General features: G+C 43.2%; 1 protein-coding gene across 6 annotated transcripts; it reads right to left on the bottom strand.

Moving 5' to 3' along the window:
* Positions 1-10,582: 10,582 nt before the first annotated feature.
* On the bottom strand, positions 10,583-23,537 carry LOC136448182 (PDZ and LIM domain protein 3-like). Of its 6 annotated transcripts, XR_010757841.1 has the most exons (9): positions 21,809-22,125; positions 20,003-20,125; positions 19,385-19,536; positions 17,812-17,884; positions 16,144-16,781; positions 14,106-14,315; positions 13,384-13,586; positions 12,349-12,448; positions 10,583-11,783 (listed from the first exon to the last, which is right to left on the bottom strand). XR_010757841.1 is itself a non-coding variant. In XM_066447378.1 (8 exons), exons 2-8 carry the CDS (start codon positions 20,105-20,107, stop codon positions 12,426-12,428), a joined length of 1,404 nt encoding a protein of 467 aa, XP_066303475.1. In that variant the 5' UTR covers positions 20,108-20,125; positions 23,431-23,537; the 3' UTR covers positions 10,583-12,425. The 6 variants fall into 6 exon arrangements, 5 of the variants coding, with proteins under 5 accessions (XP_066303475.1, XP_066303476.1, XP_066303473.1 ...); XM_066447378.1 differs by lacking the exon at positions 21,809-22,125 and adding an exon at positions 23,431-23,537 and having other exon boundaries at positions 10,583-12,448; XM_066447379.1 differs by lacking the exon at positions 21,809-22,125 and adding an exon at positions 22,156-22,302 and having other exon boundaries at positions 10,583-12,448.
* Between the last annotated feature and the right edge of the window lie 951 nt (positions 23,538-24,488).

The raw sequence follows: 24,488 nt of genomic DNA, 5'->3' as shown, positions 1-24,488 counted from the left end.
CTTATAGCATGCTATTGGAAAAAAAATCAGAATTGGTATTTCGGCCTCAGACAAGAAATCAAAAGCGATGCCTACGGCAACCGGTGGTCCCAAGCTATTTCATGTCCAAGTACCGACCGGACTCGACGTTCCTTGACGTCACAGTTCGAACGAGATCGAATAAGATTCAACGTGATTTGGCCGTACAATGTCTTTATTTGGACTACGGTGCGGCCAAATCTTGTTCTATTTCGTTCGAACTGTGACGTCAAGGAACGTCGAGTCCGGTCGGTACTTGGACGGTAAATAGCTTGAGACCACCGGATGCCGTAGGCATCACTTTCGATTTCTTGTCTGAGGCCGAAATACCAATTTTGATTTTTTTCCCTATAGCATGCTATATGAAGCCCACCATACAGGTTCTTTCGCCTACGGCCAATGTACTTATAGCATGCTATTGGAAAAAAAATCAGAATTGGTATTTCGGCCTCAGACAAGAAATCAAAAGCGATGCCTACGGCAACCGGTGGTCCCAAGCTATTTCATGTCCAAGTACCGACCGGACTCGACGTTCCTTGACGTCACAGTTCGAACGAGATCGAATAAGATTCAACGTGATTTGGCCGTACAATGTCTTTATTTGGACTACGGTGCGGCCAAATCTTGTTCTATTTCGTTCGAACTGTGACGTCAAGGAACGTCGAGTCCGGTCGGTACTTGGACGGTAAATAGCTTGAGACCACCGGATGCCGTAGGCATCACTTTCGATTTCTTGTCTGAGGCCGAAATACCAATTTTGATTTTTTTCCCTATAGCATGCTATATGAAGCCCACCATACAGGTTCTTTCGCCTACGGCCAATGTACTTATAGCATGCTATTGGAAAAAAAATCAGAATTGGTATTTCGGCCTCAGACAAGAAATCAAAAGCGATGCCTACGGCAACCGGTGGTCCCAAGCTATTTCATGTCCAAGTACCGACCGGACTCGACGTTCCTTGACGTCACAGTTCGAACGAGATCGAATAAGATTCAACGTGATTTGGCCGTACAATGTCTTTATTTGGACTACGGTGCGGCCAAATCTTGTTCTATTTCGTTCGAACTGTGACGTCAAGGAACGTCGAGTCCGGTCGGTACTTGGACGGTAAATAGCTTGAGACCACCGGATGCCGTAGGCATCACTTTCGATTTCTTGTCTGAGGCCGAAATACCAATTTTGATTTTTTTCCCTATAGCATGCTATATGAAGCCCACCATACAGGTTCTTTCGCCTACGGCCAATGTACTTATAGCATGCTATTGGAAAAAAAATCAGAATTGGTATTTCGGCCTCAGACAAGAAATCAAAAGCGATGCCTACGGCAACCGGTGGTCCCAAGCTATTTCATGTCCAAGTACCGACCGGACTCGACGTTCCTTGACGTCACAGTTCGAACGAGATCGAATAAGATTCAACGTGATTTGGCCGTACAATGTCTTTATTTGGACTACGGTGCGGCCAAATCTTGTTCTATTTCGTTCGAACTGTGACGTCAAGGAACGTCGAGTCCGGTCGGTACTTGGACGGTAAATAGCTTGAGACCACCGGATGCCGTAGGCATCACTTTCGATTTCTTGTCTGAGGCCGAAATACCAATTTTGATTTTTTTCCCTATAGCATGCTATATGAAGCCCACCATACAGGTTCTTTCGCCTACGGCCAATGTACTTATAGCATGCTATTGGAAAAAAAATCAGAATTGGTATTTCGGCCTCAGACAAGAAATCAAAAGCGATGCCTACGGCAACCGGTGGTCCCAAGCTATTTCATGTCCAAGTACCGACCGGACTCGACGTTCCTTGACGTCACAGTTCGAACGAGATCGAATAAGATTCAACGTGATTTGGCCGTACAATGTCTTTATTTGGACTACGGTGCGGCCAAATCTTGTTCTATTTCGTTCGAACTGTGACGTCAAGGAACGTCGAGTCCGGTCGGTACTTGGACGGTAAATAGCTTGAGACCACCGGATGCCGTAGGCATCACTTTCGATTTCTTGTCTGAGGCCGAAATACCAATTTTGATTTTTTTCCCTATAGCATGCTATATGAAGCCCACCATACAGGTTCTTTCGCCTACGGCCAATGTACTTATAGCATGCTATTGGAAAAAAAATCAGAATTGGTATTTCGGCCTCAGACAAGAAATCAAAAGCGATGCCTACGGCAACCGGTGGTCCCAAGCTATTTCATGTCCAAGTACCGACCGGACTCGACGTTCCTTGACGTCACAGTTCGAACGAGATCGAATAAGATTCAACGTGATTTGGCCGTACAATGTCTTTATTTGGACTACGGTGCGGCCAAATCTTGTTCTATTTCGTTCGAACTGTGACGTCAAGGAACGTCGAGTCCGGTCGGTACTTGGACGGTAAATAGCTTGAGACCACCGGATGCCGTAGGCATCACTTTCGATTTCTTGTCTGAGGCCGAAATACCAATTTTGATTTTTTTCCCTATAGCATGCTATATGAAGCCCACCATACAGGTTCTTTCGCCTACGGCCAATGTACTTATAGCATGCTATTGGAAAAAAAATCAGAATTGGTATTTCGGCCTCAGACAAGAAATCAAAAGCGATGCCTACGGCAACCGGTGGTCCCAAGCTATTTCATGTCCAAGTACCGACCGGACTCGACGTTCCTTGACGTCACAGTTCGAACGAGATCGAATAAGATTCAACGTGATTTGGCCGTACAATGTCTTTATTTGGACTACGGTGCGGCCAAATCTTGTTCTATTTCGTTCGAACTGTGACGTCAAGGAACGTCGAGTCCGGTCGGTACTTGGACGGTAAATAGCTTGAGACCACCGGATGCCGTAGGCATCACTTTCGATTTCTTGTCTGAGGCCGAAATACCAATTTTGATTTTTTTCCCTATAGCATGCTATATGAAGCCCACCATACAGGTTCTTTCGCCTACGGCCAATGTACTTATAGCATGCTATTGGAAAAAAAATCAGAATTGGTATTTCGGCCTCAGACAAGAAATCAAAAGCGATGCCTACGGCAACCGGTGGTCCCAAGCTATTTCATGTCCAAGTACCGACCGGACTCGACGTTCCTTGACGTCACAGTTCGAACGAGATCGAATAAGATTCAACGTGATTTGGCCGTACAATGTCTTTATTTGGACTACGGTGCGGCCAAATCTTGTTCTATTTCGTTCGAACTGTGACGTCAAGGAACGTCGAGTCCGGTCGGTACTTGGACGGTAAATAGCTTGAGACCACCGGATGCCGTAGGCATCACTTTCGATTTCTTGTCTGAGGCCGAAATACCAATTTTGATTTTTTTCCCTATAGCATGCTATATGAAGCCCACCATACAGGTTCTTTCGCCTACGGCCAATGTACTTATAGCATGCTATTGGAAAAAAAATCAGAATTGGTATTTCGGCCTCAGACAAGAAATCAAAAGCGATGCCTACGGCAACCGGTGGTCCCAAGCTATTTCATGTCCAAGTACCGACCGGACTCGACGTTCCTTGACGTCACAGTTCGAACGAGATCGAATAAGATTCAACGTGATTTGGCCGTACAATGTCTTTATTTGGACTACGGTGCGGCCAAATCTTGTTCTATTTCGTTCGAACTGTGACGTCAAGGAACGTCGAGTCCGGTCGGTACTTGGACGGTAAATAGCTTGAGACCACCGGATGCCGTAGGCATCACTTTCGATTTCTTGTCTGAGGCCGAAATACCAATTTTGATTTTTTTCCCTATAGCATGCTATATGAAGCCCACCATACAGGTTCTTTCGCCTACGGCCAATGTACTTATAGCATGCTATTGGAAAAAAAATCAGAATTGGTATTTCGGCCTCAGACAAGAAATCAAAAGCGATGCCTACGGCAACCGGTGGTCCCAAGCTATTTCATGTCCAAGTACCGACCGGACTCGACGTTCCTTGACGTCACAGTTCGAACGAGATCGAATAAGATTCAACGTGATTTGGCCGTACAATGTCTTTATTTGGACTACGGTGCGGCCAAATCTTGTTCTATTTCGTTCGAACTGTGACGTCAAGGAACGTCGAGTCCGGTCGGTACTTGGACGGTAAATAGCTTGAGACCACCGGATGCCGTAGGCATCACTTTCGATTTCTTGTCTGAGGCCGAAATACCAATTTTGATTTTTTTCCCTATAGCATGCTATATGAAGCCCACCATACAGGTTCTTTCGCCTACGGCCAATGTACTTATAGCATGCTATTGGAAAAAAAATCAGAATTGGTATTTCGGCCTCAGACAAGAAATCAAAAGCGATGCCTACGGCAACCGGTGGTCCCAAGCTATTTCATGTCCAAGTACCGACCGGACTCGACGTTCCTTGACGTCACAGTTCGAACGAGATCGAATAAGATTCAACGTGATTTGGCCGTACAATGTCTTTATTTGGACTACGGTGCGGCCAAATCTTGTTCTATTTCGTTCGAACTGTGACGTCAAGGAACGTCGAGTCCGGTCGGTACTTGGACGGTAAATAGCTTGAGACCACCGGATGCCGTAGGCATCACTTTCGATTTCTTGTCTGAGGCCGAAATACCAATTTTGATTTTTTTCCCTATAGCATGCTATATGAAGCCCACCATACAGGTTCTTTCGCCTACGGCCAATGTACTTATAGCATGCTATTGGAAAAAAAATCAGAATTGGTATTTCGGCCTCAGACAAGAAATCAAAAGCGATGCCTACGGCAACCGGTGGTCCCAAGCTATTTCATGTCCAAGTACCGACCGGACTCGACGTTCCTTGACGTCACAGTTCGAACGAGATCGAATAAGATTCAACGTGATTTGGCCGTACAATGTCTTTATTTGGACTACGGTGCGGCCAAATCTTGTTCTATTTCGTTCGAACTGTGACGTCAAGGAACGTCGAGTCCGGTCGGTACTTGGACGGTAAATAGCTTGAGACCACCGGATGCCGTAGGCATCACTTTCGATTTCTTGTCTGAGGCCGAAATACCAATTTTGATTTTTTTCCCTATAGCATGCTATATGAAGCCCACCATACAGGTTCTTTCGCCTACGGCCAATGTACTTATAGCATGCTATTGGAAAAAAAATCAGAATTGGTATTTCGGCCTCAGACAAGAAATCAAAAGCGATGCCTACGGCAACCGGTGGTCCCAAGCTATTTCATGTCCAAGTACCGACCGGACTCGACGTTCCTTGACGTCACAGTTCGAACGAGATCGAATAAGATTCAACGTGATTTGGCCGTACAATGTCTTTATTTGGACTACGGTGCGGCCAAATCTTGTTCTATTTCGTTCGAACTGTGACGTCAAGGAACGTCGAGTCCGGTCGGTACTTGGACGGTAAATAGCTTGAGACCACCGGATGCCGTAGGCATCACTTTCGATTTCTTGTCTGAGGCCGAAATACCAATTTTGATTTTTTTCCCTATAGCATGCTATATGAAGCCCACCATACAGGTTCTTTCGCCTACGGCCAATGTACTTATAGCATGCTATTGGAAAAAAAATCAGAATTGGTATTTCGGCCTCAGACAAGAAATCAAAAGCGATGCCTACGGCAACCGGTGGTCCCAAGCTATTTCATGTCCAAGTACCGACCGGACTCGACGTTCCTTGACGTCACAGTTCGAACGAGATCGAATAAGATTCAACGTGATTTGGCCGTACAATGTCTTTATTTGGACTACGGTGCGGCCAAATCTTGTTCTATTTCGTTCGAACTGTGACGTCAAGGAACGTCGAGTCCGGTCGGTACTTGGACGGTAAATAGCTTGAGACCACCGGATGCCGTAGGCATCACTTTCGATTTCTTGTCTGAGGCCGAAATACCAATTTTGATTTTTTTCCCTATAGCATGCTATATGAAGCCCACCATACAGGTTCTTTCGCCTACGGCCAATGTACTTATAGCATGCTATTGGAAAAAAAATCAGAATTGGTATTTCGGCCTCAGACAAGAAATCAAAAGCGATGCCTACGGCAACCGGTGGTCCCAAGCTATTTCATGTCCAAGTACCGACCGGACTCGACGTTCCTTGACGTCACAGTTCGAACGAGATCGAATAAGATTCAACGTGATTTGGCCGTACAATGTCTTTATTTGGACTACGGTGCGGCCAAATCTTGTTCTATTTCGTTCGAACTGTGACGTCAAGGAACGTCGAGTCCGGTCGGTACTTGGACGGTAAATAGCTTGAGACCACCGGATGCCGTAGGCATCACTTTCGATTTCTTGTCTGAGGCCGAAATACCAATTTTGATTTTTTTCCCTATAGCATGCTATATGAAGCCCACCATACAGGTTCTTTCGCCTACGGCCAATGTACTTATAGCATGCTATTGGAAAAAAAATCAGAATTGGTATTTCGGCCTCAGACAAGAAATCAAAAGCGATGCCTACGGCAACCGGTGGTCCCAAGCTATTTCATGTCCAAGTACCGACCGGACTCGACGTTCCTTGACGTCACAGTTCGAACGAGATCGAATAAGATTCAACGTGATTTGGCCGTACAATGTCTTTATTTGGACTACGGTGCGGCCAAATCTTGTTCTATTTCGTTCGAACTGTGACGTCAAGGAACGTCGAGTCCGGTCGGTACTTGGACGGTAAATAGCTTGAGACCACCGGATGCCGTAGGCATCACTTTCGATTTCTTGTCTGAGGCCGAAATACCAATTTTGATTTTTTTCCCTATAGCATGCTATATGAAGCCCACCATACAGGTTCTTTCGCCTACGGCCAATGTACTTATAGCATGCTATTGGAAAAAAAATCAGAATTGGTATTTCGGCCTCAGACAAGAAATCAAAAGCGATGCCTACGGCAACCGGTGGTCCCAAGCTATTTCATGTCCAAGTACCGACCGGACTCGACGTTCCTTGACGTCACAGTTCGAACGAGATCGAATAAGATTCAACGTGATTTGGCCGTACAATGTCTTTATTTGGACTACGGTGCGGCCAAATCTTGTTCTATTTCGTTCGAACTGTGACGTCAAGGAACGTCGAGTCCGGTCGGTACTTGGACGGTAAATAGCTTGAGACCACCGGATGCCGTAGGCATCACTTTCGATTTCTTGTCTGAGGCCGAAATACCAATTTTGATTTTTTTCCCTATATTACTCTACGGTGACCCAAAAAGTGTATTATTTTGGTGCCTTCTTCCTTCCGCGGCGGGCGCACTACTTTCAGCCGACGCACAGGAGCGGTAAAAATAGGGATGGATTCGCGCGTATAAGCTGAGTAAATCGGTCTTACGGGTCGACGTTTTTCCGAAATGCACCGGGATAGGATATACACAACGAAGGCCGAAATTTTCCGCTTTGATGACTTACCATCACATGATGCTATTTTGTGGAATAAAAAGATGTATATATGGAGACAAGAAATGATCGGAGAAAAATGATTCCAATCTGTCACCATAGGTTTTTTCGTTACAGATTTTACAAGGTTATTTCGCGGGATGAACTCGACGCGCTAGAGGTATTACTAGTATATCGCTAGGGGTATTATATTGTTCTTAATAAAGCAACATGCTTTGTTTATTCAATTAAAGCGCACTGTATTTCAGTCCAAATTTCACCGTTCTTTTGTGCACTGCACTCTCGTGTATTCTGGAGTTTTAGATAGTCGGACCCTATGTGAAGTAATACAGGCGCCCATGTTGTGCCCGGGGAGGAGGTCGTGGCGGCCAAGGTTTGTTCGGGGCAGACGGAGCTCTCTGCCGCCTAGGTAATATTTTGCACCCGGTGGTTGTTTTACGCGGTGGGAGCATCTCAAAGCAGATCTATCAATAGCATTATTCAAAGGGCAATGTTAGAATCAGGAAATGCTAGAATAGCATTCTTTATTAAAATAACACTGTCATACTTCTGCTATTTTGGTGGAGAAGAAGATTAACTGATCATTTATGCAAATGACGACCTTAATTGTATGATTAATGAGAACCATCGATCAGTCGAAAAGGTTAAAATCATTTGGCGAAGGTATGAGCAAGGAGGGGGTGTCCCTGTGGTGTAGTGGTCTGCGCCTCTGCTACTCTGTCACATCTGGCTCAAATTACTTGGACCAGAAGGACTGGTCTCCCGTCTCCCGTCCGTCCTTGACTCACAATCAACCACTCACAACCATGGCCAACCGTGGCACCTAGCTTGCACATACTTTAGGCTGGTTGTTTTAGAGGCCGGCAGGCGGCAGGTATAAACATCGACAATTTTTTAAACAGGCCCCAAGCGTGCTGACCAACTGATTGTATGATCTGCTACTGAAGTCACTCACCTGAACTAGTAGCTGTATGGGATTGTTGGAGGAGATGATAGGTAGCCACCAGCTAACATTTGCAGTGCATTTTATGATATCTAACACAGTTTGTCTTTTTTGTTTTTGTCAGCTCTAAAATTGACATGCATTTCAATTTATGGTAATGTATATGTTTCAGATTCTACTGTTACAATGCCTTTTGCTTATCTCTTTTTGAATCTATTCTTAGTTTACATAACTTGTTTTTACTGGCGGCACAGAAAAATACTACATTTAGTTGAATTTATGCACGTTATCACTGATGTTCAATGCAATGAAAAAATGAAAATGAAGTACAGCTTATTGGATTTAATGAAATTTTTAACTTGTTTACATGTCAATTCAAGCAACCAGCATATTTTGATGGTTCGTACATATTTAGACCTTGGCGTTTGGTTGAATAACTTTATATTGTCAGTGGGTGGTTGTCTCTCTTTGAAAATTAACAGTTGAGGAATTACACATTTTTGAAAAAAGATTAGCCTAAGCTTTAGCAATTTCTGATCACAAACGTCCTGAGTTTACAATTTTGAGGGCGTGAAACTGCGAGCTATTACAAAATTTATTTGATATATCAAGAAGGATGAACATTTGTTACCCCCCCCCCCCCCGTCATTTTCGTGGCCTTGATGACGGTGAACGTAATGGGTATTTGAGAATAAAGGTTTTAAAGAATCTTTAACAGAATGAATCATGGTGATTATTTCATACAACTCACACATTTATGACACGGAGATGATAGCACGGTGCGATTGATAAAACGTCTGACTGGATTTATCAAATTAAACACACTTCAATTATTCACATTTTAGTCCCTACATATTATGAACCATGTTTATGCCCCGCTTTCACTAAGTTGGGATTGCTATGGCCACCCCTTGTGGCTCAAGTTAAGATAGATATAGGACAAAAAAGGACCTTTCGAATAAATATCATTTTGAAATTCGTAGAGCAATCACAAAGATAGAAATCCGTAGTCATAAATTGAATGTAGAAAACGTAAGGTGTAATAAAATTTCCTGTCACCAAACACATTTGTCCGTTCTGTCCAAATGAGTTTCAAGATGGACGTCACTTTACCATGGATTCTTCACGATGTGATGATAAACGCACCATGTCGTTTACCTTTCTGTCTGCCTGATGATAAGAATTCAATAATTCCATCCTATAGATGAATTGGATTAAATCATTATTCCTGGAAATAATCCTTACTGTGTACAATTAGGTGAATACACATCAAAGAAAGTTTATTACCTTCGCCAAGAAGGTTATGCATAGGGTAGCGTTTGAATGTATGTATGTATGTATGTATGTATGTATGTATGTATGTATGTATGTATGTAGAAAAGCAGAATAACTGGAGAAGGCCTAGATGGATTGTCTTGATATTTGGTAGATGGGTAGATCTTGATGAGACCTGGAAATGATTAGATTTTGGGTATCCTAGTGGCTTGTCACGGTACTGCAGTGGAACTGCTATGGAACTGATTTTTGAGTGGTAGATAGCTCTTTAGACAGAGAGTAAGTGCTATAGGTTTTGGCCCCCTAGCGGCTTTTTGAGAACAGCAGCAGGTTTTGCTTCAGACTTTGAAAGGGAATAAGTCAAGAAGGGCATGATGAATGGTCATCATTTTTGGTAAGTAGATAGCTTGTTGTGTGATCAGTATTGATGCGTACCTAAACCCCGGACCTGATCCGGACTGGACCTAACGTTTAGGTTCAAGTCCAAAAAAACCTAAACGTCTGGAAACAAGAATTCAATAATTCCATCCTATAGTCGTACAGATGAATTGGATTAAAACATTATTCCTGGAAATAATCCTTACTGTGTACAAATAGGTGAATACACATCAAAGAAAGTTTATCACCTTCGCCAAGAAGGTTATGCATAGGGTAGCGTTTGAATGTATGTATGTATGTATGTATGTATGTATGTAGAAAAGCAGAATAACAGAATAAAATATGAAAATATTGCTGTTTTTGTGTTTTATAACTGAACTTTTGTGCTTACTACTGACTGTATATAATTTCGCATACATAGTTTTCAAATTGCATGTAAGATATATGCCAATTTTTGTAATAGGAAAAAAATATTTTAGCACACATATGCCATGGGTTCAGGTCCGGAGTTATAAGTCCAGACCTGAACCTAAACCCCTTGATCTGAATCCGGACCTGAACCTGAACACGGGTTTAGGTACACACCACTAGTGATACATGGGGATTATGTACATGGGGTGGACTAACAATCATTCTGTAAGGTAGTCGACGCTGGATAGTTCCCGTTTAGAAAATTTATTCATGTAAATACTACTCATGTAAATACCCGGTTGTGAATAAAAGAGCTTTGCTATTCAAACATTTATTCCAAGTGTTCCACACATGAACGTTACAAGTAGTACAATATTCAGACTAGCAAATTAAATACATGTAGATGTTTAATATTCTTGCATTTACTAGTTTATGTATATAGGTTTGTATGAACAGTTGTTAGGTTGAGGGCATGAAAGTCTCCAATTTCACACTAACATCTAATTCACCAGTAAGCTAGCGCCTCCTAGCAGGTTGATGTAGGACGACAGGCAGAGACGATACACCCAGATGGCGAGATCAGCACCAAGGACGCCACCAGTCTTTGCCTTCTTCCGGGCTCAACGACAGCTGTCATAATTTGTTTTTATGTAGATTGCACTAAAAGTGCGTATTTTAGAGTCTCAACGAGAGCCAAGACTATCAGACTTCTAAAAGAAGGAGAGGATACACGTTTTTCTGTCTTAACCGGCTGGAGAAATGCTCCACATCTAAGATGAGAGCTACAGCCTCACAAGGACTGATGTGAGACTACAGTCTTGTGCATATAATATTATGCAATTGTTAAAAGTTCAAAACGAATGTGGGTAATCTAGTCTGCTCTACTCTACAAGCGACAACATATGTTTCACTAACAAGTGCGTTACAATTAAGTAAGACCACATGTGCTTAATAGAGATGTGTTGTAACATGCCTTGGTTAGAGTTCAACAAAGGTCTGTTGCAGGGTTGGCGTGTCAAGCTCTGAACAAGCTTTCTCCTCTCTTACAGTTCTCGTGAGACAATTCTCCTCCCTCACAGTTCTCATGTGTTCTCGTGAGACAATTCTCTTCTCCCACAGTTCTCGTGTGTTCACGTGAGACAATTCTCTTCTCCCACAGTTCTCATGTGTTCTCGTGAGACAATTCTCCTCTCCCACAGTTCTTGTGTATTCCCATGAGACAATTCTCCTCTCTTGTGTTCTCGCGATAACAATTCCCTCATATGATACCGCGTCATCATATGATTACGACTATTCCAGAACATAAATTTTTTCCATCCATAACCACCTATGACTGAGTTACCGGTAACTATAAAGGCAGACAGTATTTTGCATTCAGTTCCTCATGTCAGTCTGGTACCCATTCTTTGGTCACTCCTTTGATTGGTTCCCTGCAGATTAGTATGGCATCTGTTGATAGAGATATGAATAGAGAAACAATTTGTATTTAAATATGCCTAAAATGTAGGTGAGGGTTCTGATTGTTTCTGAGTCACATCGTCCTGGTAACGGCATAATAACGAGGTTCAAACAAGGATTCGGAAGTCCTGGCACTGCTGCATCATATACTATAAATAGTACGAATCTTTCACTGCAATGATTCACAACTGGTGTCATGGAATCTACATCAATAGGTCAACAGTTGGCATGACTAGTTGGACAATTGAAAGACAGGACTCTGGTTTAACCCCTTATACACTGCTTCTGAGAAATACTTGATTCACAAAATAATGCAGAAAGTAGGGATTAACAAATACTTTGGTGCCAGTCTATCCTGTGTGGAACTTCAGCGGTCGTTGGAGCAAACCATAGTCTGTATAACGCAAACTCCAGATGTCCAGGGCTGTAATGGCCCCTGCCTGGTTACCTGCGGCTGCTATAAGGGCGATTAAATTAGGCTAGAGCAAACCAAAGCTAGAAGAGATAGAAGCTTTTTTATACAGCTTGGGCAAAAGTAAATTTAGGGAGGGTTTACATTTGATGTTTGAATTATGTCCAATTTCAACAGTCAAGATGACGCGAGATCTCACATCTCAACCGAGCTGAGTGAATTCAGGATTGCAGAGTTGGAGATCCTGTTGGAGGAACAAAGGAAGTGATCAACTTTTTTTTCAATACTGATTTGATTATACAGATGACATCTTCTGCGAACCTTGAAACTGATGCGAGCGTTAAAAAAAAAGTTTGGCAAATAAAAAGTTGCCTTTATTATGAGTGGTCAATAACTTACCGGTAAACAAATGACTAAACACTTTATTCATATCTATTTTATCAAAGATGATCATGAAAGAGTATATGTGTATATTTTCAACAGACATTTTAACATGAGAGATATGCTATTTTCATGTAAAGCAATATCTATGTGACCTCACACAAGAAATGGTTTTGTGAAGGTACCACACAAAACCGTGTACTAATGATCAATTAGGCCCGTCGTGGCTTGTTAAAAAAAATCTGTCCCGTAAAATTTTATACTTGTATTGGATACCCATGATGCAAATGTATCATGATCAATATTTCAAGTTCACTACTTGATTGTAGGGGGCAGATGATATTGATGGCAGTTTTAGTGTCAAGATTAAAGTGACAGGCAACACCTGACTTTTGAATAAATGATTTTATTGATATAAAACAATGCACGGAGGGCTGAATTGTGCCTCATTGCACATGTAGTATTGCACTTGGTTTACGAGACATCACAGCATTATTTACATTTAAAAGTACTTCAAATAGACTAAGTGTAAAAAGAGGTTCACACAAGTACATATGTCAAGTCCGTATAAGTTCCATAATATTGACACTTTTTGGTTTAAGTTAAGTTTGCGGGGAAGATGTTTTTGACTTTTACCCATCGCTGTGCAGCCTTGTTATCGAACCAAAAAAAATACTTCTTTGGTCGCAAACATTGAGATGACCAAATGTCAATAAAGAACTCATACAGACTTAAGCAGTACGATTGCGCATTGACGTTATTAAGCTTATAACTACAAAATGTAGGTTAATTAGTTACCCAAGATCAGGTCAGGATCTCTACCGGCTTCCTCTTCATTCATCATCATCTGCAGCATGCGGAAGGACCTGGACTGGCCGCGGGAGGAGCCAGGGTCGGTGGGCGGCTCGGGCGCCACGCGGGGCTGCATGCGGGCTTTCCTCGCAGACTCCTCCTGGATCATCTGGTACACGGCGGACGACGTGTCGATCGTACCCGGTGCGCTGTGTTGGTTAATGTAAATATAGAATGCCATTAATGGGGATAAAAGGCTTGAACCAACCAAGGCAATTATAGAACCTAACTAAACTAACAATTTGAAAGCTTTTCAATAATACCGTATACACACACAAGGGGTAGCGATCAAGCACTTAAAACGATCAAGGAATTCTCCACGGTTGGAGCAAGGCAGTGAATGAACAACTATGCACAACATCAGCTTGTGAATGGACTCCGAGGACTGGGTTTGGTGCAAACCATGCAGAGGACCTGGTCTGACATCACTTCTTCCAATCCAAGCCATGCGAGTGACTGACAGTCTGCCGAGGGGGGTATGGTGTTGGTGGGGGGTGGTAGCGTTTCTCCAACCTGTGGTCACATGACTCAGCCCAGCCAATGGTGGCTGTTAGTTCAGCTGGAAGCGCGAGTTCCACACACACATTGAGAAGCTCCTGGCATGTTGGATTAGCGACCACGGTGCCGACAGTCAGACAATGCCTGTTTGTTCGCAGCATGCGGCTTACCGCTGTGGCCCAGTCACCTCAGGATTGCCTCCGACCAATCCCGCCATCTGTCCCTCCAGCGTGTCCTGAATAGCGCCAGAAGAGTACATGCCCAGGGGCGTATCGTACTGCGCATGCACGATCCTCCTGCCGCCGGCCTCGATTTCGATGGGCGCGGCAGGCTTGCCCAGACCGGCCTCACCGGCACGCTTGATGGCACCTACATCCACACTGCAGTGCACAATATCAGATAAACACACAGAACAGAAACTTGAGAAAGATCCATATTCCTTATCATAAACAACACACCCATACTTGCTTGGAACTTCAACACATGCTAATAGATACATGACACTTAACATTGTTGTAGATCTGTTTCCTTTTCGTACAGGATTCAAAATAGGCTAGCAAGACAGCAATTTCAAAGTCCCCACATTTGTAGCTGACATACAGCTGATCTTAGTAACGTATTGTGTGTTGCTGTCCGTTCTTGCTGCCTTCCCTTATGTCCATTCAAATCAGACATTTACTTCATGCCAGGTGCAGACAGCTCTCATGCCATGGTAATGGAGAAAGGTTGTACCTGGGCACTTGAACAGTAGGTACAGGTGCAGCTGCAGCTGCAGGGTGAGGGGCAGGTGCTGGATCAGGAGCAGGTGCAGGAGCCGGAGCAAGCACTGATGCTGCTCCAGGTGCAGGACCTCCTCCAGGTGCGCTCTGTTCTCGAGAGTTACAACCAGGTGTGAAACTAATGTTGGGAGTTACCATGCTCTCCCTGTCTGCTGTGGGGGGGGGGGGGGGGGGGGGGGGGGTCTGCATACCTTATAGTTATACAACCTGTCTCCTTCATACGCAGATTTTTTGGGATGGGAAACAATCTTTTCAGGTTTCTTTGCTTTACCCTCCTGGCTTGCATGTGTTACTTTGCACTGAAAAGTTGGTCTTGGTGTTATCTGCTGCGTGAAAGGAAGGACAGCATCCAGCTGCACAGAATATTTCAGTATCCAAGTTGACAAGTACCTGACTGCGTATGTTCAAGGGGTACTGTTCATCAGTGAAGTTGCCTTGAATGCAGGCTGGGATGATAACAGGTACATTATGATGGCAACTTTTAAACCAAAAGTCATGAAAGGAGATGCTCGAAATTATAAATCAAGATCCCAGGTTAGTTTTACTGACACGACTGTACTGTACACAAATTGATAACTAAAGGTATTTGACCGCTATGTTTGAAAGATTGTACTGAAGAGCTTTTAGCAGCTACTGAAATGCAACCCAGTCAAAAGCATGATGAAGGAACCCGCTGCTTTATACAGAAACATATGTATGGGCTGGGCATAGTGGTGCACGGTACTCAGTCATGTAATCCATGTTCTTGGCTTGATCTCCTGGGCATCAATGCCATTTGTGGCCTGCGAATCCTCTAGATCAGAAGGATGTACCGGATATATTTAGAAAAGGGGTTGGAGTGTCCAGAAAAGGGAGGGGTCGGCTGTGTCCTCTTGGAGTCGTCCTATTTTGGGATTGGAGCAGAATTAATCAACGGTGACTGTTGTCATCTCCGTAAATAAATACAGCTCCTTCCATGATGCCTTGCGATGTGAAGGACTCGACTGGTCACCCAATGGACGTCCCTCTGAGTGCTTTTCATTCCAATTGGTGTTTTGTCCTCCATAACAGATCATGGAGTCGGGACAGTACCAAAAACTGTTTCACAAGACAAGCTGGCTGGATAGCTGTAATGGGCCGTGGGCTTTTCTGACACTGTTGTTGGCCTGACCCTATTGGGTTGATGAGTACGATCACAGTAAATCGTCTTCCAAAGTTGGTTACGTCCTAATTATCGTAGAGTTGTAGAATGAACGTGTATGTACTGAAAGCTACCATAATTTGATACATGTAGCAAGATTCAATATGATGTTGATATTTGTAACTCTATATCCCCTTAGACCTAATACATTTGGTGCCACAACAACTATCTGTACCTGTATGTGTTAACTTACCTGATGGCAGAAAATGTACCTTCAAGTAGTGCTCAAGCCTTCATTTTCTCACTAACCTGTTCTGTGCTTCCTGTAGAAGCTGTTGACCTTTCAGAGCCTCTGCGACGTTTTCCACGGCGTACATGTTGATGGGCGTGTTGTACTGGCTGTGGACCATCCCGGGACTGGTGGGCGACCGGGGAGCGCCCGCGGAAGGCGGCTGGCCAGTGGCGGAGAGCGACGACAACCGCGTGGGAGCCATCGGGGAGATTCGTGTGACGGGGCCGGAAACTGAGGAGACTTTTAAGTGCGACGGTCCAGTCTGTACGGACGTTCCAGACCGTACGGGGCTTATACGTGTCGGGGAGAATGGCTGCCCTGCCCTTAGCGGGGGTGACGGAACACTCGGTGCCTGGACTGGTGGGGGTTTGTAGAGTGTCGGACGTTGGATGCGTAAAGGCGGGGCCTGCGTAGGAGCACTTGCCTGCTGAACAGGTGCAAACGCACTGTTGTCCCCACTGCCAATGCTACTGACTCCATTGGCGGAACCAGTAGGGATGGGGGCAACACTACGCGCACCACCCCCCGGGATGAATGGCTTTGGGGTGGAGTTGAACAGCTTATTGACGGAGCTGGTGGCTAAGGTAGGGGTGGGGTTATATAATCCAGCACTAGGGGTGGTATCGCTGGCAGGCACACTGGCTGGCTGGAACCACTGTAAAACATGCGTCAGTGGAACATGCTCAGTTCATGCTGCAGTTCAGGCAACTATCACTAGGGTGACAATACCCTGTAACTGAGTGTGATATCTTAAAAGAAAGCAACCATTGTGTAAACTTAGTCCACTATTACAGTCAAAATTATTAAGTTTATACTTTTCTTGTTGAAATTTTCTGCATGATTCTGTAATATTACTGGTAGCACCTTCCATTTCTTCACTGCAAATTTTGCAGCTGTTGTTGGCAGTTTTGACGTGCCTTGCTTGATGACTGAGACAGCAGCCATTATTCCTCTGCTAGAGTAGACAGTTGGAAAAATGTGTCTCCAGGTTTGTAAGACAGGAGGAAAGACCAGGCTTGAGCAGGAGAGTAAAGCAAAGAGTACTGTAACCGTAAAGAAGTACCCCTCCGGTGGGACAAGGGTTAAGGTAGGCAGACTGCTGAGACTGAGAACCCACAGTACAGGGAAAGGGAGGTCAGCAAAGGGTTAACAGGTAGTCATAGACATAGCACAAATAGTCAAGTTATCATACAGCAACGTTAACATTACTGCATGAAAAGTTAATTATCATCTATTATCAAGAATTGTCAGCGACAGTGTAGAGACAAAGTAGTAGTACGTAACTGCATTAAGTAAATCAGAATAACTTTTTGACAGTACCAAGTACTTATAATTCAACTATATGATAACAGCATAGTCTAATGTTACATGTCAATGCACTGTTCATATTATGTGATTAACATTTTTTGGACACATTCCAAAGTTGGTGATGAAAAGAGAAATATACCAAAGTTCATGAAATGGATGGAACAAGAGTTTGGAGAACTCATACCTACATAAAATATTTAGGGCTCTTTTGAATTTTCTTTAAATGTCTTCCACATTTAAATAATCATGGTGACAGTCACTTTTAACTAACTTACACATATGAAATTCCAATTATATACAACTTAAGGATCATAGCATTTTTGCATCAATTATGCAAATGAGGATCTTATTTGCATAATTAGTATGATGATACTTACCGCTGGCTGGCCTTGCATTGTGGGATGGTCTGATGGTCCATCTGGGTTCGTTGGTATTATTCCGCCGGACCCCCTGAAAATACACAAATGGTACAGTCCATTTCTAAGTCAGCGTACACAAGTGTGCAGAGCAAGGTAGATTTAGCCGTTTCTCCTAATAAAAGCAGGTATCTCACTGGACCCACGGCACGTTAACAACCTCGCTGCGACCAAGCGACTTGACAGAGCGCTCAACGAATTTCATTGATAAAAAACAACTCTTTTTACACTTTGTGTGTTTTGTTGCTATACTTGTACATTTTGCATGATATTTCCATTAGAAAGTCAAGAGTAACACAAATGCAATCCAATTTATTGCCCCAGTTCAGTTAAATACCCGCTTTTCTCCTAACATCCTGCCAGTAGCATCAAGGTATGTACATAGTGTGGATTCCGTTCCAGGTCAAAAAAGAAGGCTGACAAAAGTCATGGCATGCAGCTGCCAGCCATCTTTAACCCATTGTTTGTTGACTCAACACCTGTCTGGACTCTGCGTTTTACAGGACAAGGAATACAGCTGACATTTTCCAGACACTAAACAGGAGAGAAAATGTCGCCAACGAAATTTGAGTAAATATGGAACAGTTTTTGCTTAATTTCCAGGGACCACAGCCAAAATGCCAAATTCACAATGCACATGTTCACAAATTAAAGATTTGTCAGTATACATGCAAATGTAGACTGTTGAAAATTTAGTGTTCGTATTGTAAGTATTACATACACACAGCATGATGCAGCTATTTAAACCATAGTTCCAAACCCTGGCCTAGGAAAATTAATGCTATGTATTAGATTACATAACTCTATCTCCAAACTAGATCAGGGCACTTGTATCTTAAGCATATTAGTACAAAATTTTTATAAGCACAAGTTCAAAATAGTAAATGTATATCTATTGGCTGTACAAAAAAGTACTATGTTTGCTACATATTCTAAGACTTACATTAAGACTTTCATGCTTTTAAGTCTGTTACAAAATTTGAAAATTAGAAAAAGACTGCTTGGAATCATGTTTTGATTTCATAACTTTGATATCAAATTGAAAATTCTACAATCATTATGTTATGTCCATTGCCAGCGGTCAACCCAAAAAAGGCTAGGGTTGGCAGGCTTTTGCTGTCTTTGGTTAACGTGAAAAGTAACATTTTTTTCCCAGGCCGAAGACGTCAACAAGCACGTCACCACGGACACTGCCTTGCAGCAGGACTTCCCCCATGACATCAGCAACTAGGTCCATTCCAAACCAAATATGGGCATTGCAGTCTGGCAAAGCCTGGTCCTCAACCCCAGGAATGTGCCTTGCCAGGTCATGTTTGTCTCATACCTTCATTTTCTGCACAGTAAAAATACACAGGTTGTAACAATACGTTCACCAGACCAGAACTTGAAAGTACCAGTAAGTACTAACAAAAATATTTACTGCTGATCCAAACATATACAAAACACAACTTGTTTATGTTAGCAAAATAAATCAAGCTACAAATTCCTACAATTGCTTCCTCTACGTCAGTATACGTATGGAATGAACATGTACCTCATAAGAGTGAGCTGTAGTTGTCCATTATTGGCCTTGATTATGTTCTGTGCCTCGACATGTGTCAGTGTTTTCGCTGCATGCTGGCCGATCCTCAGTATGAAATCTCCAGGCAAAATGTTGGCTACCGAAGCCCGACCCCCAGGAGTTACCTGTGGACAGAAAACGTCATTGTGAGTTGCTGGACACTCTTGTTACATTCGCCAAGAAAGTTATGCTTTGTGTGTCTGTCTGTCTGTGTGTGTGAGTGCGATAACTTGAGAATACATTTGGACTGGATCGTATTGCTAGCTTGTATGTGGATCACCCTCCATTAGCAGCACTGAAACCCGCTCGGGAAATGCTTGGCAAATCTTCTCAGCCATGTTCTTTTGAACGGAGATTTGGGGGGGGGGGCTAGCAAAAATTTTTGACCTGGGGGGAGGGCCTAGAAATCTTTTTTTAGCCCAACCCTCTGACAACCGGCCTTACCACCCCCTAAAGCTCGGTCAGTCCCCTACAAGTATACATGATGTCCTTCCATAGGCTGTCAGCTGTAAGAATTACAGGGATAACTTATCATAACAGTCCGCTAAAGTCTGAGGAAAGTTGGCAGATTTTTAGGCGACAAGTTCTTACCCTGGAAATGGACAGTGGCAAGGAGAGGTCCTTTCCGCCCGAGAGACGGAAGCCCCAGGGTGGGGGTCCCGGTAGAGTGACCTGGTATTGCTGCCCCGTCTCCATGCTGTAACGTTCTGTGTCCTGAGAAGAAAGACAATCTTAAATACATACATGTGGAAGAGGTGGGGCTGGTAACGTGAGACTCCCTGGTCAGCAGGCTATACATATTTGGATGGGTGCTATTTTTGGAGGTCACTGGGACTGAGTTTGCTTCCAAGGTTGCCCTATACCCTACACTTTGGCTACACTTGTATATTGTGCTTTGCAAAGAATTTAATGACTTATATTTTGGATTTGTAATTCGTTGTCTTCTTCAAGCTTGTGTTTACTTACATTCTCTCGCATTTTTGTATGTTACCGTTTGTTTATTTAGAGCATAATATAGAACGTCTCAGTCGTTGCCTGTTTTGTTTATATACAATGTAGGACGAAAGAACTTTCTCGCTGTGTTCTGTAAGTCCTTAGTAAACATAATCTCCTCATAGACAAAAAAAAATTGAAATGGGCGTTTGAAATGTCGATTAAAATTCAGTAACCCAGTAATAAAGACCAATAATGATTATTCTTCTATCTCTTGAATTTCTTGGAAAATATTTTGACCCCTAATCAAAGCCTTGTTTGAGTGAGTGAGTGAACAAGTCATTTCACATCCGTTGTTTCGCTCGTAACTTGACTTTCAGGACTAGAATGCCTCACAGTGGTAATTGTAATAGTGATGTAATTTACACAGCACAAGTGTCACTACTAGATACAATCTCTCATACTTAAAAACATACCTATGTTTAGCCTGGAATTTAGTCTCGAGACTCGGGAGCTAAATAGGTTTGGATAACAGGCTAACCAATGTTAGGAGTGCCTGTATGTGAAGTGTTCAGGCATCTATAGATCTGTATCTTTTCAGTAATTATATCTGACCTATCGACTTAACGGTGCACACCCCAGTTCTTCCGCGACCGAGGTAGTGCGCGACAAAAAAGTGACGAAAGGGTTTCGAGGGGCAGGGTTTGAGTTCACATTTCTCATAATGTGCTTCAAACTGATATTAGTTACTAGCATGGCTGAATTGGTGTGTTTTTGGTGAAAATTGCGTTTCCATCCGAGCCGTATTTCCGGATATTCATCCACGTTGACGGTGAGGTGTCCCCTGACCTCTGACCTTTGTTGCGTTCTGTGGGTTCTGTTGACATGCCTCGCGCGGTGGATGATTAAAGAACTAGAATTTTCTTTATGCTAGGTTTTTCTCTTTCTGACAACATCAGTCGTTTCTACACAGAAATTTTTTCCTACGAGTTTTATCCTACCCAAAAATGCCAAAATTTTTTGCCCATCATTTTTGACGTGAAAATTACATTTTTCTCTCCTGATTTACCAAAATTAGAGAAGTTGAAGAAACAAAACTCAGCTGGTCTTGTAGCGGAAGGGATAGGCTTTCATCCCATACACAGTTGATTTACTTCGGAATACTTCCCTGGAAGAGACAGTTCCTAGACTTGAGGGTGCGCAGCCTCCAATTGAAACCCCAAATAAACTGGGGTGTGCTCCCTTTTAAGGTCTCACATGCCAATTAGGCCATCCCATAGGAAATAACGTTAAAACACGAACCTTTCGTGAGTCAATCATGACCGTAATTCCACTAAAAACACAGCGTTTCCGGAGATGTTTTACTTTCTATTGCAAGCACACACGATCTTTAGACAATGAAAAAATTGTCACCAAAATATAACCTGGGGAGCGATCTGTAATGGCATTTAAAACTGCCGTTACCTGCCAGACGCAAGAGGCTTTCTGGTGCTGATAGAGCCCGACCGTAGTACTCAGGTCTAAAAGGCGTGTAAGTCCGACAATCACTTGGATGCCAAAACTTTCCTGCCTTATCCTGTCAGACATGAACAAGCTTTCATCTCAAATGCTTTGTATACCAGGTGGGATCGATCGAAGGCAATTTATGATCGACTAAAAAACATGCCTTTGGGGCCCAATTTTTTTTTTTTTGGAGCCCGCACTCTTTTGGCATCTACACGCGGAGTAATTCAGGCATGAGACCTTAAGACTGCACTGTATTACACAAGTGTCAAGATGGCGACTGGGGTTACTAGGAGTCATGGACTCACCGCGGTTCACATCTCTGAAACTACAGTATTAAAGACGGCTTGACAGTAGAGTGTCCTGAATGTCTGGAAAGTTCTCTGCCTCGCTGAGGTGGGGAGGGGAGCAGACAGGGTACAGATAAGTCTGATTATGTACTGGCTCAGTTGGGCGCGGCCGGACACCCAGCGCAGCGCAGCGGTCCACCTATTTTGGGAGGGTTTGCGGATTCAATGGGGTGGGCTAGTGGGGTGGGCTAGTGGGGTGGGCTACCTCAGCATTCTACCCTTTCTGGGCCTCAAGGCTATTCATGGGGGTTTAGCATCGAATGGAATTTCCTTGAGGAAAATATGGGTCACTCTGTGGGTGGGCTTGAAGGAATGCTTTGGGGATGCTACAGTACTAGTGGGGGTGGAGGTGGACAATGAGCATACGTTTACATCGTGCAGGAGTTTGTTATCCCCAGTTTTAGGTTTTTAAACATGGATGACCATGTTTCCTGTTCCTTTACTGCTCAAGCCAACAGGACAGTAGCATTGTGGCTATACGAAAGAAATGAGCAACAAAAAAGCAACACTATATACTATATGTACAAACACACACTACAACATTCCAACCCACGCTCATGTACTGACACACATAACCACAAAATTTTACATTTGTATACAAGCACATGTATTCAGGTACATTCTAGTCTAAATGTGAGACATTTGTTTTGACTTTTGTCAAACACAGGCTCTCCCATTCCCTTGCTGCCCTATCCAACTTCCAGTTTATTTCCCCTTGTACCTCTTCCCTTACATCCTATTGTATACTGAGTACTTAGAAGTTTGTTTATGATAAATGGCTTTTCTACCAGTCTTGGTGGAGTTCATTGCTGCCACCTACTGCCCCCACCTGCCATATGATCAGCTGTTGCCTTCCCTCTAGCCCCAGCTTGACCCAGTTTCTCTTTTATAAGGAATTCCATTAGAGGCCAAACCCCCCATGCATAGCCTTGAGGCCCAGAAAGGGTACAATGCTGAGGTAGCCCACCCCTGTAGACCACCCCATCGATTCCGCAAACCCATTTTGGGAAGAAAGGTATGTCCGGAACGCACCACTGGGACAAAAATGAGACCAGGTCAGATTCATACGAAAATCTGAGGGACAAACAACAAGCTGGGGTACAGAATAATACTCTCCTGAAGTAATGTCCAATTTCCATAGGCTGTCAGCTAGAAGAATTACTGGGATAACTTATCATAACAGTCCGCTAAAAGTCCGGGAAAGTTGACAGATTTTTGGCGACAAATTCTTACCCTGGAGATGGACAGCGGCGAGGAGAGGTCCTTCCCGCCCGAGAGACGGAAGCCCCAGGGCGCGGGTCCCGGTAGAGTGACCTGGTATTCGAAGCCATGCTGTAACGTCCTGTGTGTCCAGTGACCGGAGAAACTTTTCGTCCCGTCCGAAGGATGGCGATTCTTTTATAGAAACTTTTGCGCACGGCACGCTGTCCGGCCGAAACTCCTTTGCACACGGCACTACTAGTATCAGATGGTGGTACAGTGCAAACAAGGAAGGCAATAAAACGTATTGCCATGGCGACGATTGAGTGGCTACATGCAAGTGGTGTTTATGATTAACGGTTTAATTTGAATGCATTGGTGTCTTATGCACATTAAAAAGTAAAATGTGCATAAGACACCAATGCATTCAAAATTAAGAATTTCCTGAAATTACATAAAAACCATAATGATATTGTTATTAACAAAACATAATGATATTAACAAAATATACACACTTCAGATGTTATTGAACATCAAAACATCATACCTCCAGCTTTTGATTCTTCCCACCAGATACTGTAATTACATTAATCAGTGACTTGTCCCCTCATGACATCACAATGAACATGGTAGCCAGTTTGGAACTTTATTTTAAACATTTATATTCATTGGATGATACTGCATGTAGTTCAGATAATAAGAAAATGTTGTATTTTTGGAGTCATATACACTTTAAGCTATGTTTTAACACATTGCAACTAAGGTGCCAGGCCGCGTGGTTAATGGTTCAACTTCAACAACACTCAGAGCATCACATGATCTCACATGATAAACACCTGGCAATAGACTGTTTTGATGTGCGAAAATGTCTGGTTGGTGCAGGGCTTGTATCAAATCTTCCTAAAGCTAGTAAGAATTTCAAACCTTGAATTACCATAGATCGTCTAGATAACAAAGAAGAGTTAAATGTATATATTTTTTTTTATGTTGCTTTTTGTTTTTAGATTTTGTTGTTGTTATAGACTGCTAGTATATCCTTTCATTTGAAAAAAAAAAAAAAACGTTTTTTCCAGAGGCATTCCATAATATAT

Source organism: Branchiostoma lanceolatum, chromosome 14 (genome assembly GCF_035083965.1).
Source record: "Branchiostoma lanceolatum isolate klBraLanc5 chromosome 14, klBraLanc5.hap2, whole genome shotgun sequence".
In the NCBI taxonomy this organism is placed as follows: Eukaryota; Metazoa; Chordata; class Leptocardii; order Amphioxiformes; family Branchiostomatidae; genus Branchiostoma; species Branchiostoma lanceolatum.
The sequence above is the reverse complement of the archived record's forward strand: the minus strand, read 5'-3'. Positions and strand labels throughout refer to the sequence as shown.

Coding starts and splice junctions, on each gene's coding strand:
- LOC136448182 (XM_066447376.1), bottom strand. CDS start 21,931: ATGTCTGACAGGATAAGGCAGGAAAGTTTTGGCATCCAAGTGATTGTC. Junction 20,126..21,808: donor AAGCCTCTTGCGTCTGGCAG/GTAACGGCAGTT, acceptor CTTTCTTCTCAG/GACACAGAACGTTACAGCAT. Junction 12,449..13,383: donor AGATCCTGACCTGATCTTGG/GTAACTAATTAA, acceptor TTCCTCCAACAG/GATCTCCAACTCTGCAATCC.